This window comes from Gracilinanus agilis, chromosome 6 (genome assembly GCF_016433145.1).
Source record: "Gracilinanus agilis isolate LMUSP501 chromosome 6, AgileGrace, whole genome shotgun sequence".
Lineage (NCBI taxonomy): Eukaryota > Metazoa > Chordata > Mammalia > Didelphimorphia > Didelphidae > Gracilinanus > Gracilinanus agilis.
The window spans coordinates 248,509,054-248,525,172 of NC_058135.1; the positions used below are offsets into that span (position 1 = coordinate 248,509,054).

Sequence of the window (16,119 nt, forward strand, 5' to 3'; positions counted from 1 at the left end):
CTTCCTTCCTTCCTTCCTTCCTTCCTTCCTTCTCTGTGCTGCAATCAGCTCTTAAAGATTAGATGTAACAGTTGTCTTCACCAATGGAGGGAGTTTCCACATCAAGAGTTTTCTAAATCAAAGTTTAGAGCAACACACATACCTGTACCTATACACACCCACTCACAAATACCCTTGGAAATAATAATTATTTTTAATAATAACTGAAATCAAGGAATAATTATAAGAATAAATAAAAACGTATTATATATATTCACAAACACATATATAAAGACATATGTACATACATACATATAATTTGTTATTATTTAATTGTTTCAGTCATTTCTGATTCTGTGATCATTTGGAATTTTCTTGGCAAAGATACTAGAATGATTTAGTTTTGGCATTATTTTATTCCCAGGATATTAATAAATCATCAAGAAATTTATAATGATCTAGGTGGCGTTAACCACTACCTCAATAGTTTTATGAATAATTTGACTAATTACTACATAAAACAGGGCATTTTTTAATACATGGTATACCTGATTCCTATTGAATGATGTTATTAGCACTTTGATAGATATTATTTTCTCTGTAGCTTTTTCTGTGTGTCTCATGATTTTGATAAACTTCATGTTCGATTATTATATATTACTTTTTTGAATTTCAGAAATGTTTTAAAAAAAGATGTTTTGTGCATGACATTTTATCTTGCTTTTTTTAGTTGAGGTGCCCTAATTTGAACCTCCAAACTTCTTTTGAATGGTTAGAGGAGAAACAGTCTAGTTATATTTTCATATTTTCTCGTTTATTTCCTTTTTGTATCCTTAGTCTCATGACTGAATGAGTTCATAACCAATTGCTCAATAAAGGAGAAAGAATGAAGAAATAATAAACAACCCAAAATAAATCCAATTAGATTTTGTGATGCAAATCTCTGTTTAATCTTAGTTTATAGTGCTTTTTTTACTTTAAAGGAGTTTTCCTATCTATTATCTCATTTGATCCTCATGAAAATGCTATTACAATGATGGAGCAATAGGTGACTCAGAGGCAAAAATAAATTTATTGACCACCAAGTAGCACAAAGAAATAGTGACTTAACTAACATAGATGATGATAGAGTTTTGGATTTAGATTCATGTAGATTTGAATACTGCTTCTGCCTCAGATATTAACTTGCTGGGTTACCTGGGTTTAATACTTAATCTATACACGCTGATTTTTTTGATTAGTAAAAATGGGAAAAATAATAATAATTTCCTCATGGGATTATTATGAAGATCAAGTGACATAACATGTAAAGTAGTTTGCAAAACTTATAGTTTTATTAAAATTCTATGAATCATCATTAAAATCCTCTTCATTATTTTTTTCACTTAAAACTTTTTTAACCATACTAGATCCTCATATAGGAAAGCAAAGTATTGAGGCTAAGGATATAATTTCTTACAGCAAATCCTTAATTCAACCATAAATGATCTTTTAATTGAGTACAATTATGATTGCCTATAAAGTATAAAAAGAACATTTTCACATTAGGAAGAGGTGTGTGTATGGCTATATTAATGATCTCTTTGGTTAATAAAAATTTCAATTCCTTTATCTTTCTCAGTATTTTATTGATAACTGTGGAGGTGATTGCTTAATTATACATGGAAAGCATGAATGAGAAGTTAGGAAAATGGGGGATGAATTTGAAATGTTTCTACATAATTAATATTCTATTCATTTTCAGATTAATTTTTTAAAGACTGAAATGGAAAGAAAAAGTAAAATGATCCGAGATCTCCAAAATGAGGTAAGAATAATTTTAAGGAAAATGTCATTTTTAAGCACACACAGAAACACACACACACATATCCAAAAGTATTATGATTGAGACATGGAATATATATATGTATATATATATGTATATACATATATATATAATTTTCTTCTGGATAGCTGAGAAATGGGACATAAATCTATACTATTTTTAATCTGCTTTATTGAAAACTTCTGTGAAGACTACTCATATTGTCTTGTTCTTTAGCCATATTTATTTCCCACCATGTTCATACTCTCTGCTCCCTTAATATTATTTTTTCATCTGTTGTTCATTGACTTTTGTTTATGACAACCAGAGAAGGATGCAATTGCCCTCTCTAATTTTGAAGGAGCTTTGGGGACCCATAAAAATATTTTGGCTACCTAATATTGAATGAATATTTTATCCACCTGAATTAAGCAGAAGTTGTATCTCAGGAACTTATTCTCTTTACTACTCAGAATTAATACAGAAGTAAACCATTGACAAAATTACTATATCTATAAATTCAGAATTCATAACTTACTAACCAATACATAACCATATTGATTCATTCCCCTAATCTGTATCAAGAAAAAAATCACATTACACATTTTCTTATATTCAGCACCATTAACTTGGTTTGAGAAAGGAAAAATCATATATATGATAGATTGAGATAGACAGATAGAGATAGAAGGTATATTAAGCACTTTGTTCCATTCACAAATCATGATAAATATACATGATGTATTTAGTAAGAGAGATAGAATTTATAATGTAGTTTGGCAGGAGGGACTTTTTGTATTTTTTCTTACTGATTTTCTTTTCAGTCTATTTAAGAAATTGGGCTGTGCTTAAAAGTTTATATTTGTTACTGAAAAGATTGCAGTTTGTTGTGGATATTTTGGAAGACTTTAACAAGAGTATTTTAGAGGGTAGATGATTTTGTTAATTCTCTGGCAAAGGGATAACCATTTTCGGGTCATGGGGAACACAGATTACATTCTGCACCAATTAGCCATCATTTTAATACAAATGAAATAAAATCATATTGGGTGTCATTTGGCAACCTTAATATAGAATCGAGGTCACAAAAGTGCCACCAAAGAGGGAGAGCTTGAGGATCATCCAGAGTGATTGTTCATATGAACCTTGCTCTCTGATGTCTAAGAATATGATCTGTTGACTGATGTGGATGTGTAGGGAATTCAACTATTAAGTTATAATTAGGAAAGATATGTACAGAAGATGGAAGCCATGTCAGTTGACAGATGATGAATACAAAACCATGACAGGTCCTATAAATCTAGTGAGAATAGTGCCAAAGTTCACCTGAGAGAGCTTGAGAGAATTAACAATAACAAAAAAGATTTCATTACTTTTAAGAGGGGGAGAAGATAGGGATCAAAAAATACCTAAAACTGCACAGAAGAAAATGAGATGGTGATAACTATTGACAGAAGACAAAGATACACAATTATATTTTTGCATTAGTTTCCTTTTTTTTCCTGCCAAAGACAGTAACCACTGTTCTGGTAAGGACAGACAAAAATATGATAAATAGATATTGTCAAAATAAAAAAACAAAGATAAGTAATAAAACTTTTAACTTACTTCCAATGCCTTCAAATCCCTTAGCTCAAATGAAAGACATCCATGGAGAAATGGAATAAGCATATGTAAAAACAAACAATACAAAACAAAACAAAAAAAAAACATTATGGATTAGGTCCTGTACTGAGCACTTGCACATATCACATCCTGTGATTCTCATTAAAAAAGTATGATGTAAATGGTATTATTGTCTCTATTTTAAAGTTGGGGGAACTGAGGTAGAAATCTTGTCACAGATCATTTAACTAATAAGTGTTAGAGGCTGAATTTGAACTTAGATCCTTTCTGATGCCAAGCCCCATACTCTAGTGACTACACCACTTAGCTATATTGAATATTGAGAGAACTAGTCGAAACAATCTTTTAGTCAAATTGGGTTCAGTGTTCAAAAAGTGGTCTTAAACTATTATAAAGAATGTGAGAGGAGTAGAAGAATGGAAGAAAGTATTATGTAGAATTTGGAGGATATTGTTCTGATTTTTTTAAGTGAAGATAATTGCCTGCAAATCATAGTTTGCATTCAATTGTATCTAAGGGATTTCAACTTTGATTTCTGGTGTTACAATTAAAGTTATCTTGAGAGACTGGTTTTGGAGTAAGAACATAATTTTATTGATTACATCAGGTTTATTGATTAGGCCAGCCTCATAACTGGTAGAAGTGATACAGGTTCTCCATGGCAATCTTAGGACCAGTAATGACCCAAATTGCACAAAGCAGCCTAATAAATAGATTTTTAAGAGCATGTTACTCAGCCCCTCTCTTGACCATCCCAAGACATCTCCAATTTATGATAGGTAATCTAGTGGTGTTTCAAAAACCTATCCATCCCTCCCCACCTCCAAGGTTGGACAGGTCTGGGTAAGCTGGAGAAATACCTTTGTCTCCTATTAAAAAGGAAGATATTCCTTGAAATTTCCAAGGACAAACAAAATGCAAAAAGCAGCAGACTAGATGGTAACTCTGACCCAGACTCCAGACACAGAAATACATGGTAACTTTCCCTAATATACAGGAATTAATGCAGTTCATGAAAAATACATTCTCACACCAGTAAAATTCTAGAATTTATTAATTAAAGTAATGGTGGGAGAACATATAGAAAAGAAAGTCATTTTCACCAAGATAAATATCTTGATGCCTCTCTGGAAAGAGGAATCCAGTAGAGGGTTCAAGGAACATATGCTTACTTCTGTGTAATTTCACCTTTTTGTAAATGTATTTGACTAAAAGCATAGAGAATTGAACATAATATTTGTAGATAACATAAAGAAGATGATAGGATTCAAGAACAAATTTAAAATCAAACAAACTGAATGAGAAGGAATTACTTAAGACTAATTTACGATCTTGAATTTGCTTTAAAAGTTCAAGTTGAGCTGGAAAGCAATTCATCAGAGAAAAAATAATGCATTGGTCCAAAAAGGATTTCAAGCTCATTTTTGGTCATTGCACTTATAAAGAAAACCAGAACACTAATGCAGAAATTCTTTTTCATTGCATTGGATTTTGTGTTCTCTTTTTCTTTACCAGTTATAAGAATCAGTGACTTTTCCACATTTTTTTCTTTCTTTTAATCGAAAATATAGAAATAGGCACAGGTAGGTCACCAGATAATTCATACTGTGTGTCCTTTTGAACAAATCATCTTCAGGATACTCTCAGATGGTTTCTAAATTCTTGATCATCTGTTGCCTTTTAGTCTTATTTTTATGCTTTGTCAGCACTGCAAGGCTATATTGCTGCAAAATAAATTAGGTCAGAGAAATGTGAATAAACTTGACCCTGGAACATCCAAATGTTGAACTTATTCATGTTCTTTGGGGCCAAATGTAGAGAATAACTTAAAAGAAAAAAATGTGGGCAATTATTTTTGTTTTCTTTTTCAACATGGGTATAAGCTAAATGACTAAACATATTGTTTGTTATTCCTAATATTTTCTTCAGCTTGCATTTTCTCATAACATCAATATCTGATTATTTTTCATGAAAATAAATATGAAGGTCAAAGTGAAATTACTGCAGGGATGTAGTAGACTTTGGGGTATATCCATCAAAGACTTCTCTATTCTCACAACCTAGGACTTAGAGTTTCATTTTTTGAGGTAAAAATTGAAATAACTGTTATAGAATGATAGGATTTAGAGTTAAGAAATGACCATAAAGGTTATCCAGCTTAACATTTATATTTTATAATTGAGAAAATTGGGACATAAAAATAAAGAAGAAGTCTTCCTGGTCTTATTGGGAGTTCTTATTTAAAGCCAGACCTCTCGTGAATAAAATAAATGTTGTCTTTAAGAGAATATATTTCATGCATCTGATACTTAGGAATTCCTCTTTGGCTGATCTCTTTTTATACTCTCCTTTTTGGATAGTTCATTCTTTCACTTAATCTCAAATGATCACTGTTACGGTGAGACTCCCAAACCTGCCAGTCTAAGCGAGACCTTAGCCCTGAATTCTGGAATAACATATATAATTAACGACCAGGTAGCTATCTTTTGATATTCTACTCACCCTCCATTATTCCTTTGTAAATTACATCTTCTTCCTGACTTTCATACGTTTGCCCATGGTGATATCAGTTCTACCCTTTACCTAGGATGGAAACTCAAGGATGCTTTTTTTAGACCTCTCTTACTTCTCTATCCAGTCTATCATAAGCTTTTGATGATTTGAAATCATGCTTCAGGTCCTTGAACATATTAGATGCTTCATAATTTTGTGGAATTCTATCAATGCCCAACCCACAATGATTCCCAGAGCAAAAGCTTAATAAATGCTCAATGACTAGAGTTTTTATTGAAATCCGAAAGAAGCAGAGGATTGGACTAAGTGGCAAATAAAGCCATGATATATGGTAAGTTTTATGAAGTATCCCTTTTGGTATATTTTCTTCTATTTCGCCTCTCCTAAGACTTGAGTTCAGTAAAGTATAAATTTAGCTGAAGGATACTATGTTTAATTATCTAATTAAATAGCTGAGATTTAACAATGCTGCATCCCTAGTTCAATGATTCCCATTTAAAAGTTTACTCTTTTTAACAGACTGGAAAAAAAATAATAGTAAAGATTTTTTCAGATAGACATTGGAATGACCTTCCAAATTTAACAAAAACAAGCAGTGACCATCTTTTCTTTGGCTTTCTCCCTTCTTTTCTTTCCTTTTTTCTTCCCTCTTCCCTTCCGCTCACCCTTCTTTCCTGTCTTCATTCTTTTCTCCTCTATCCCTTTTAACAAATACTTGTGGAATTCAAATTAAATGCTCAGAGAAAGATAACCTTAAGGGGCAGCTAGATGGCTCATTGGATTGAGAGCCAAGCCCAGAGAAAGGAGATCTTGGGTTCAAATCTGGCTTCAGACACTTCATAGCCGTGTAACCCTGGGCAAATCACTTAACTCCCTTCATCTATCTCTTACTGCTCTTCTGACTTAGAACCAATAAGACAGAAGGTAAGGGTTTTTTAAAAAAAGATAACTGTAAATATAATTCCTGTCCTCTAGGAGCTTATAGTTTAGTTATGGGGGATAAGACAAGGAAACAAATCAGCAGATGATGATGACATCTATGATAAATCCTGTCAGGGAAGTATGCAAAACAAACAGGTATAAGTTCAATGAAAAATATGTAATTTCTTATGAATAGTAAATGATTTACTATTGTGAGAAACACCCATTTGTGGAAACTCTCCCAATAATAAAACCTGACATATTCTCTGCTACTTATAAAGTTGCCTGGGTAACTGAGTGGTTGATTGATTTTCCTGCCATCACACTGACATTAGCTACCAGAAGTAGGATTTGAACTTAGGTACTTCTGTCTTTAAGGTAGATGATCCGCTATACCAATATTGCTGGCTTTTCATATCTTTTAAGAATGCTCACCATTTTTATAAGATTTACCATTTCAAAAATTCTTTGCCTAATCTCCTCTGTAACATCCAACTAGATAGAAATAAGCACTTTGAAGCCAAGGTCTGTTTTGACTAACTTCTTGTGAACAACTACTTTACAGTATAACACATAAAACATGGCTATGAATTCAGTGAATCACTGTTGAACTGAAATTATTTAACTGAATAACTAAATCAACTATATATCTCAGAGAGATTAAGCAATTTGTCCAATATAAACCAAATAGTGTAGAGACAAGATTCAATTCTAGCATTTTTTACTTAAAAAATTCCTTTGCTGACATGCCAAGTAATCTCCTTTCCATTGTAGGTGATTAGGGAAGCTTCCTTGTAGAGAATCATAGGTCCACAGATTTGGAGTTAGAAGGTACTGAAGTTATTTTCTGGTTTGACCCTCCCATTTGTTAGATGTGGACATAGAAAGTTAACAATGAAATGACTAGCACAATGTCACAAAATTGAAGATTATCAAAGCTCAAGTCTTCTCAGTTCGAAACCAATCAACTATCTATTTCACCATGCTATTGCCCCATTGTCACTGTGAAATGTGAAAAACTTACAACTACCTTTACATATTTAATAAATCTTTTTGGAATGAACAATTGTAGATTTAGTTTTCTGAAAAGTTATGACTTGTCTTCTAAAATGTAAAAGTCAGTAACTTTTAATAATTGAGGGAAACAAAATTTGCCTTCTCTTCAACTTCCTTGCAGATGTCTTTGTATCTGTGTCAAGTCAGGTCCTTGAGTTCCTTTTCTGAAGGAAAAAAACAATGAAGAGTTCTGTATTTCCTGAGTATGTCTTATCCAAAGTCGTAAACCTCAGAACTATTCCCAAGCAAAAAATTAAGCTCTGTTTTGCAGGAACATGGAAGCTTTCCTATGTATTCGTGAAGGTCAAGCTGATTTGAATGGCTTAGAACACTATAAGGCAGATATATGTCATGCCTGGTGCTGAATTTCATCTCTTAGTTTAGGGAAAAAAATTGTTAAGGAAATAAAGTCAAATCAGAATCAGAGTATATTAAAGTCTAACACACACCCTTCTCAAGTTACTTTTCTGGAATTACATATAGGGTTTCAGAAAGAATGACACCATTGGAATGCTTTTTTATCAATACCAGAATTAATCATTGAAGATTTGTTAACTTTCTTTAATTCACGAAAACCTTTTGTCAAAGTAGAAATAATAATGATGTGCATTCACATTCATGGAGCTCTTTGAAAATTTATATTATACCTTTCTCATTCCACTCTTGTTAAATCAGTATTCATACAGGTCTTATTATTCCAGTTTTACAAATGAGATAACTGAGGATTAAAAAGTTGAAGGAAGGGAGTAACTGCCTGAGGATACTCAGCTAAGAAATGCCAAAACGTGTACTCCCACAGAAATCTTCTGATTCTAAAGTCCAGTTTTTTCACCATGCTGTCCCCCAAAGTATATATACTGACATTCAGACTATAAAAAAGATTTATCAGAGCTTGAAAATTCCTAACATTTTGCTGAACTCTAAACTCCACAAATGACTCCATGAATAGAATCATCTCTAAATAATATATCTATCATATAGCCTATATAGCCTAGTTTAGAGTTGTGCAAAGAGTCAGTGCTTAATGAATTAATGCAAATTTGATTAATTCCTGCTGAATGATGGGATTTTAGGTTTAGAATTTAGGTTTAGAATTTAAAGCTTCTGCCTTTATCTCCCTTTTTCTGTAATTCCTACCCCTCTCACCTCCATCCCACCTCTTTAGGGTTTAGCCCAAATTCTACTTCCTTTATCTCATCTTCCTTGACTACTTGCATCTTCCTGGATTGTCTGCCTTTTTCTTAACTCTTGTGACAAAGTTTGATAGACACATCCAGTCACAGAACCAGGGAACTGGAAGGAACATCAGAGGTTTTCTAGCACAATCCTTACATGAAACATAATGCAACAAACACAGAAGGTTTAGAATGTAGATTGCATTAAAATTATTAAAATAAAATTATATGTATATCTCATCAAGTAAGATGTAAGAGACAGAGAACTGTTCTCAGAGTTATGATGAAATTCTAACCTCTGAAATATAACTGCTAGGAGAGTGAGGGAAAGTGCTTTAAACTCTCAGTGATTTAAGGTCACTTAATAAAGTCACTCAAAGCTGTTTATTATCTGGAAAATACTAACTGAGAAATATTTCCAAGAAGTCTACCTCCTGTTATTTTCAAAATGAGTATTTAAAAAAAAAGATTTTTTCCCCTTAGACATAATATGTAACCTTAGCAATTCATGGACACAAAGCAAGTCATTTTAATTTTCATAGTTAACACTGTGAAGTGAATAAAAAGTAGATGTTGTATACATTTTCAAGCAAAGAAATTGGGGCTCCTAGATGTCCAGAGACCGATTAAAGATCACTTGGCAAATAAACAAGATTAAAAATCATATGTTCTGACTCTAATTAGAGAAGAAATATGGTATATTGGGATGAATACAAGACAAACATTTTAAGGTTCAATTTTTATCACTAATTACTTGTTTTGTCATGTTGGGGAGGACACAATTTCTCAGCCTCAATTTTTTCATGTGAAAATAAAAAAAATGTAAATGGATTATCTCAAAGTTCTTTCTAGCTTTAGGTCAATGCTTATAATACCTAGTATTTTTTTAATCATATTCTGTTGTACTTCTACTGCCTTCTTGGATCTTTCATGACTTTAGACACCTCTCAGATTATGAAGGTATTCTAAGTATTTCATACATACTGTTAGACAGGAGCAAGATGGGAAAAGAGGAGAGGAGGGATAACAACTTTATTAAGCAACCTCTATTTTGACTCAACAATGTGTCTGTGTTGATTTCAGCAACTAGACACACTTGGGGAATTCTGCCTACGAAAAGAGCTCTTGAATTCTTCTCAAAGAATTCTGTCAATTTGCATGATGATGAATGTCAAAATGATGCTTTTAACAATTATACATATTTCCTATGCCTATGTCAGGTATTCTTTTACCAGTCTATATAAGGAACCATTTCAGATAAAATAAATTTATAAATGAACTTAGAAATAGGATCACGTGTGTTTCTGCCAGAAAGGGCTGAAAATTCAGCCATTTTTAGTCTTTATAAAACTATAGAACCTAAAACACTGGAGGAAAGTATGCTTCAAAAAGTGCAAAATCACATTTCCCAATAAATATTTTCTCTTTGTAATTCCTATAAGTAATTTTACTCAAATGATGATGTACCTATTATCTTTTAAGTTGCTTTATTACAAAGGCTCTAAGTCATCTTTGTATCCTCAGAGCCCAACTTAACCTTTGGAGAAATGCATTAAAATACAAATTTGTTGAACTTATAAATGATTCACTTGATTCTTTTAGATATTCATAAATAGCTATCATATTGTTAGCATTCAATATATGAATTAATGTGTCATGATGGTGATTCATGTTTTTCCCTTTATTTCAATTTTAAAGGTAGTTTTCTAATGTTGAGAAATGATTTGTTGAACTTTTCCTTTCCTTTGTCTCTTCCTTTTCTTTGTTTATTTTATCTTCTTTATGAGTGGCACCCTCTTGGTTGTTCAAAGTCTAAAGAAGGAATATGATACCAGTTAAGAATCTCTTGTATCTAGACAGCTGATCTAAATTAGAAAGATCTGTTTCCAATTCCAGCATCTTAAATTTTTTTTCTATTAAACTGTAGGCAAGTAACTTAATCTTTCTGTAATTCAAGCTTGAGAAAAATGCTTTTAAACTTAACAACATAAGCAATTCATCAAGACTAATTTACTAAATTGTAGAAATGTTGAAAGTCTTTGACATATCAGCTGTCCTAATATCTGGCATCCCCTACTATGACAACATCATAACTTTTGCAAATATCCTTGATAACTCTAGATAACTAGATTTCTTCTCTGAATGTTATTTGAATGACAAACTGATAATTCATGTGAAATTCAAGACTTGGATCCCTAAGAAAATAATTTTATTAGTTTATCAAAAGAAGAGGAAAAATACTGTTGAGGTGCTACTTCCTTAATCTTTAACATCATGATACAAAGGTAGTTGATCTTTCATTATGCCAAAAATAAAAGAAAAAGTCTCTCCCAATAGCACAATTTCTGAACCTTCCCCTGAATAGTATGATTCTGGCAATTGTAGCTATTAAAATTATGTAATCCTACAAGGACTTGCCCACACAGTCTAATATAGATATTTTAAAGTATTTTTGTTCTATCTGGGAAAATATTCCAAATTATTAATAAGATCTATAATCCAAATAAACTTTGGATTCCATCTCTTACTCAACAGATGAACAAAGGTATCAAAAGTAAAAAAAATGTTTAGTGTTGGAGGAGTTGTGACAAGCAAGGCACAATAATGTTTTTTGGTGGAGCTGAACATTGCTACAACTATTCTGGAAATCCATTTGGAATTATACAAATTAAAGATCATCTTCCAAGGAAGTCATAGAGAAAAAGGAAGGTTTTATATAACCAGAATATGTATACCATATTTATTACTAAATATGAAGAAGCAAATGTCTTTTATGTTAAGAGCAAATAAGAAACAAAAAAACACCCATCCATTGTGGAATGGCTAAACAAATTGTGGTCCATTTATTATTCTCCTTATTAAAGCACCAATTTAAATAATACCAAGAAACCTTAATTTTATAAAGTACATAGGATCATAAATTTAGAGTTCAAAGAAACCTGAGGTCAGGGAGTCTGACCCATTCATTTACAAAATAATTAATATAAAACTCAGAATAATAAAATGATTCCCCCAATATCATGGAACTAGGATGAACAATTTCACTGAGGTTTTCTGATTTTACTGAACTGTCAAGAATATTATCAGATAATTGCTTAAACAGAGGAGTTGAATAGGTACAGGGCTGTCAGGGGAAAGGAATGAGACAGCAACATAGGAAGAATAATGCCTAGTCAGTGGACAGCCTATTATGTTCTAACACAGTATCAAGAGAATGAAAAGAAGATAACTAGAACTTTAGATGAAACTAATGTGGTAGATTTAAGACATGGTGAAGGATCACATAAATATCTTGAAGTTATAAATGATGAGCAAACTTATAGGAAGCAATTAAAGAATTTTTTTAAAAATTGCTCTAATCCAATAAAGTATTCTATTGACTCTAGTTCAGTTTCATAAATTTTGCATATTCTCATAACTTCTTCTGAAGAGTTTCTAAATTATGAACAGTTTGAAGGCTTCCACTCTTTGACATCTGAGAGTTTGATAATTCAGTATGCCTGACAACCATAAAACTCAGAGCAAGTTGCTCTCAGGAAGTAGATAAACTTAATCTTCCTGTTTGTTACATAGGACTTGAGCATAGTTTTTGGTATACAATAGGAACTTAAAAAATATTAATTCCTTTTTTTTAGTAAATTGACATGAACTGCTCTTCCCCTATGCTGTTATTATTATAGATGTATGAACTCAAACTTAGTACCTCGAAAACTAAAATCTTGAGATTTGTTTTTTTTGGTGACTTGGATTACAAAATTCAGTAGAAAGTAGGGGATTATTTAGAGATCATCTAGTTAAGTCCCCTCCTATAATAGCTGGAGAGGACTCACAGTGAATTAACATACCCAAAGTCATACAGTTAATAAATCAAAGAACCAAATAGGAAAGTACATCTCTCATATTGCCAAATCCATAGGTCTTTCTACTATATATTCACCTAATACTACAGATTTTCTTCCAATCAAGATCAAATTTTTAATTTCTTACCTTGGTTAATAACTGCTGTCCTGAATTTTGTGACATTTTATGATATATGATCTTCCCTACTCTGCCATGATTATCACCCAGATGGGACATAATATAATACAGGTTGTTCATGTGTTATCACATAATATATATATACATATATGTATGTATATGCATATACATACATATATATCCATGTATTTTATGTTATGAAAAAATACTCGTATTGCTTATACTAAGGACAATAAACTAAACAATGGAATGATTTAAGCTACATTCATATTCCATCAATTCTTTCTATTTTGGTGGTTATTCTTTTTCATCATGATACTCTTGGAGTTGTCATGAATCCTTGCTTTGCTAATACTAGTCATTTACAGTTGATCATCATACATTACTTTTGTAACTGTGTACCATATTTTCCTTGTTCTGCTCATTTACTTTGTATCACTTCATTTAAGTCTTTACAGGATTTTTTTGGTGTGTGGGATCAATTTATTCATCAGTTCTTATAATACAATAATATTCTATTGCATAATAAAAATAATTAAATAATAATAAAATGGGTCAACCACTCCCCCAACTGATGGACATTTATTCAGTTTCTAATTCTTTGTTACCACTTTAAAAAAAAGAGCTCTTGTAGATATTTTTATGCAATATTTTTCTACTTTCCCCCTATATTTAATGGTATTATTGAGTCAAAGTATATGTATACTTGGATGGCCTGTTGGGCATGGCTCCAAATAGCTCTCAAGAAAGATGGTCATTTCACAGTTCTACTAATAGGACATCATTTTCAAAACAGGTTTAAAAACTGCCAAAATAATATTTTCCAGATTACATATTCTTATAATTTTTCATAATTGTTTTCTTATATTTTGTTGTTCATATTCTCTCCATCTTGTCCTTCCTTCTGATCCAAGTCAGGAGATAATATATGTATTTTACAATAACACATGTACAAAAGATATTTCCATGCTTATTATTTTTGGAAGTAAATATCACATTAAAGAAAAACCCATGGAGGAAATAAAGTGAAGAATGGTATGCTTCAATCTACATTCAAACTTTGTCAATTCCTTTTCTGGTGGTGGATAGCCTTTTTTATCATGAGTTATGGAGTTCAACTGCATCTTTGCATTGTTAATAATAGTTATCATTCATAGATGATCATTGTACATTATTGCTTCTACTGTGTACAATATTCTCCTGGTTCTGCTAACTCCACTTTGCATTATTTCATATAAGTTTTCTTTTAATCATCTGTTTTTAATTTCTTGTCGTATCGTAGTATTCCATTAAAATTAAATAATATGAACTATGAATTATTAAATACAAATTAACTTCTCTTTAATTACTAGTTCTTTTCCATTACAAAAATTGCTATAAATATATTTTTAAAAAGTTATTCCTTTTTCCCCATCTTTAAATCTCTTTGGGATATAGACCTAGTAGTGATATTGATGGGTCAAAAAGATTGATGCAGTTTTATGACCACTTGGGCATGATTCCAATTGCTTTCCAAACTGGATATATCAATTTATAGCTCTACCAATAGTATAGTAGCATGGCGTTTTTCATTTACTAATTATTAATGATTACTGCAACAGAGGCAGATGAACATATATCAGAAACATGCAACAGCACCATGAGTATCCCAAATAGCCACTAATATATATGGAATGAATTTGCTCATCACTCATGAACACTAATGGGTGTGGACTGCATTGATTATTTGGTTGTGAGATGGAAATGTAATGCAGCGAATAGGGAGTCTGAGGACCTCAGTTCAAGACTTTAGTTCTAGTAATTATTATCTGTGTGATCTGGGAAATGTTCTAAACTTATTCTCAAATTTTAAATGTGTAAGAAGAATGGCTTGCTAAGATAGAGGTCTGCATAGAATGTGAGCAGATAGAATACTGGATGTGAAATCAGAGAGCCCTGACTTCAAATTCTCTTTCAGAAACTTAGAATTGTTACCATGGGCAAGTCAAAATTGTAAACATCAAACGCCTCATTAATAAAACAAAAGTAGTTCTATCTAATAATCTCTAAGTTCCCTTCCAGCTCTGAATCTATGATTTTACAATCCTAAGTCACTTTAACTCTCCTGGCCTCAATTTCATCACTTATTCAATGAGAGTTTTAGTTTGGATGACTTCTAAGGTCCTTTCCACCACTGACTCTATAAATGTATCATCTCTTTTCAAATCCATGCAGGCTTTAACAAGAAAATTCTCTTCTGGTTAATGCCTTCATAGAGATTTGACATTTCACTCCAGTCTATTGCTTCCCACTCACAAACATGCTTCAGGTTGTGATACTTCAGATAAAGCAAAGTGTTGTGACCTTCCCCACACCTTTATATTAGTTTGTATTAGCTCAGTGGGAGCATTTTTCATCTACTGGTGCCTAGGAATAGATTTCATTTCTCACCTCTACTTTCACAGATCTCCTAGGGCTACTAAGAGTTCTTGGTGTGTATCTCTTGGAGACCCAAGGAACAGAAACATGTTTTGGTTTTTATGAGAAAAACACAGGAAAATAATTCAACAATTTTTTAAAATAAAAACATCCTGAACCTTGAAAGTGAATTACTGTCCATTCTCAAACAGTCTGTGAACAGTATTTGTCAATAGCATGCATCAGTGACACAGTTATATGGTAAAGCCTCATTTAATTGAGATGCAGGGGGAGCAGGCATTCTAGTTAATTGAATTTTCTAAGAAAGTAATTTTAATAATTCAAAATTAACCAGAAAAAAACACCCCATTAACCTCTACTGAACAAAATCTTTTCAAAGAGATTCTGTTTCCAAGTTTCAAAAGTGTGTTTATGTGTGAATGTTTTTACATACATTTATATGGAGAGAGAGAAAGAGACAGAGGTATATTATATATATATAGACAGACAGACAGAGACAGAGAGAAAGTTAGTGTTAGTTGTTGTCTTCCCTAAGGCCATAGGATATAGATTGGGAAGAAACATTAGTCAAGTAGAAAACTATCATTTTCAGAAGAGTATAACAATTAAAAGATGCTCTGGAGGTTCATTGCCAGAGTCATAAATATT

General features: G+C 31.9%; 1 protein-coding gene across 1 annotated transcript in view; it reads left to right on the forward strand.

Annotated features, from left to right (window-relative positions):
- The window catches only part of LUZP2 (leucine zipper protein 2), a 404,324-nt gene that overhangs the window by 10,376 nt on the left and 377,829 nt on the right, over positions 1 to 16,119 (forward strand). Inside the window, exon 2 of the mRNA XM_044681277.1 lies at positions 1,724 to 1,786. Within this exon, the coding sequence (XP_044537212.1) occupies positions 1,724 to 1,786 (63 nt within the window). The remainder of the gene's footprint in view (positions 1 to 1,723; positions 1,787 to 16,119) is intronic.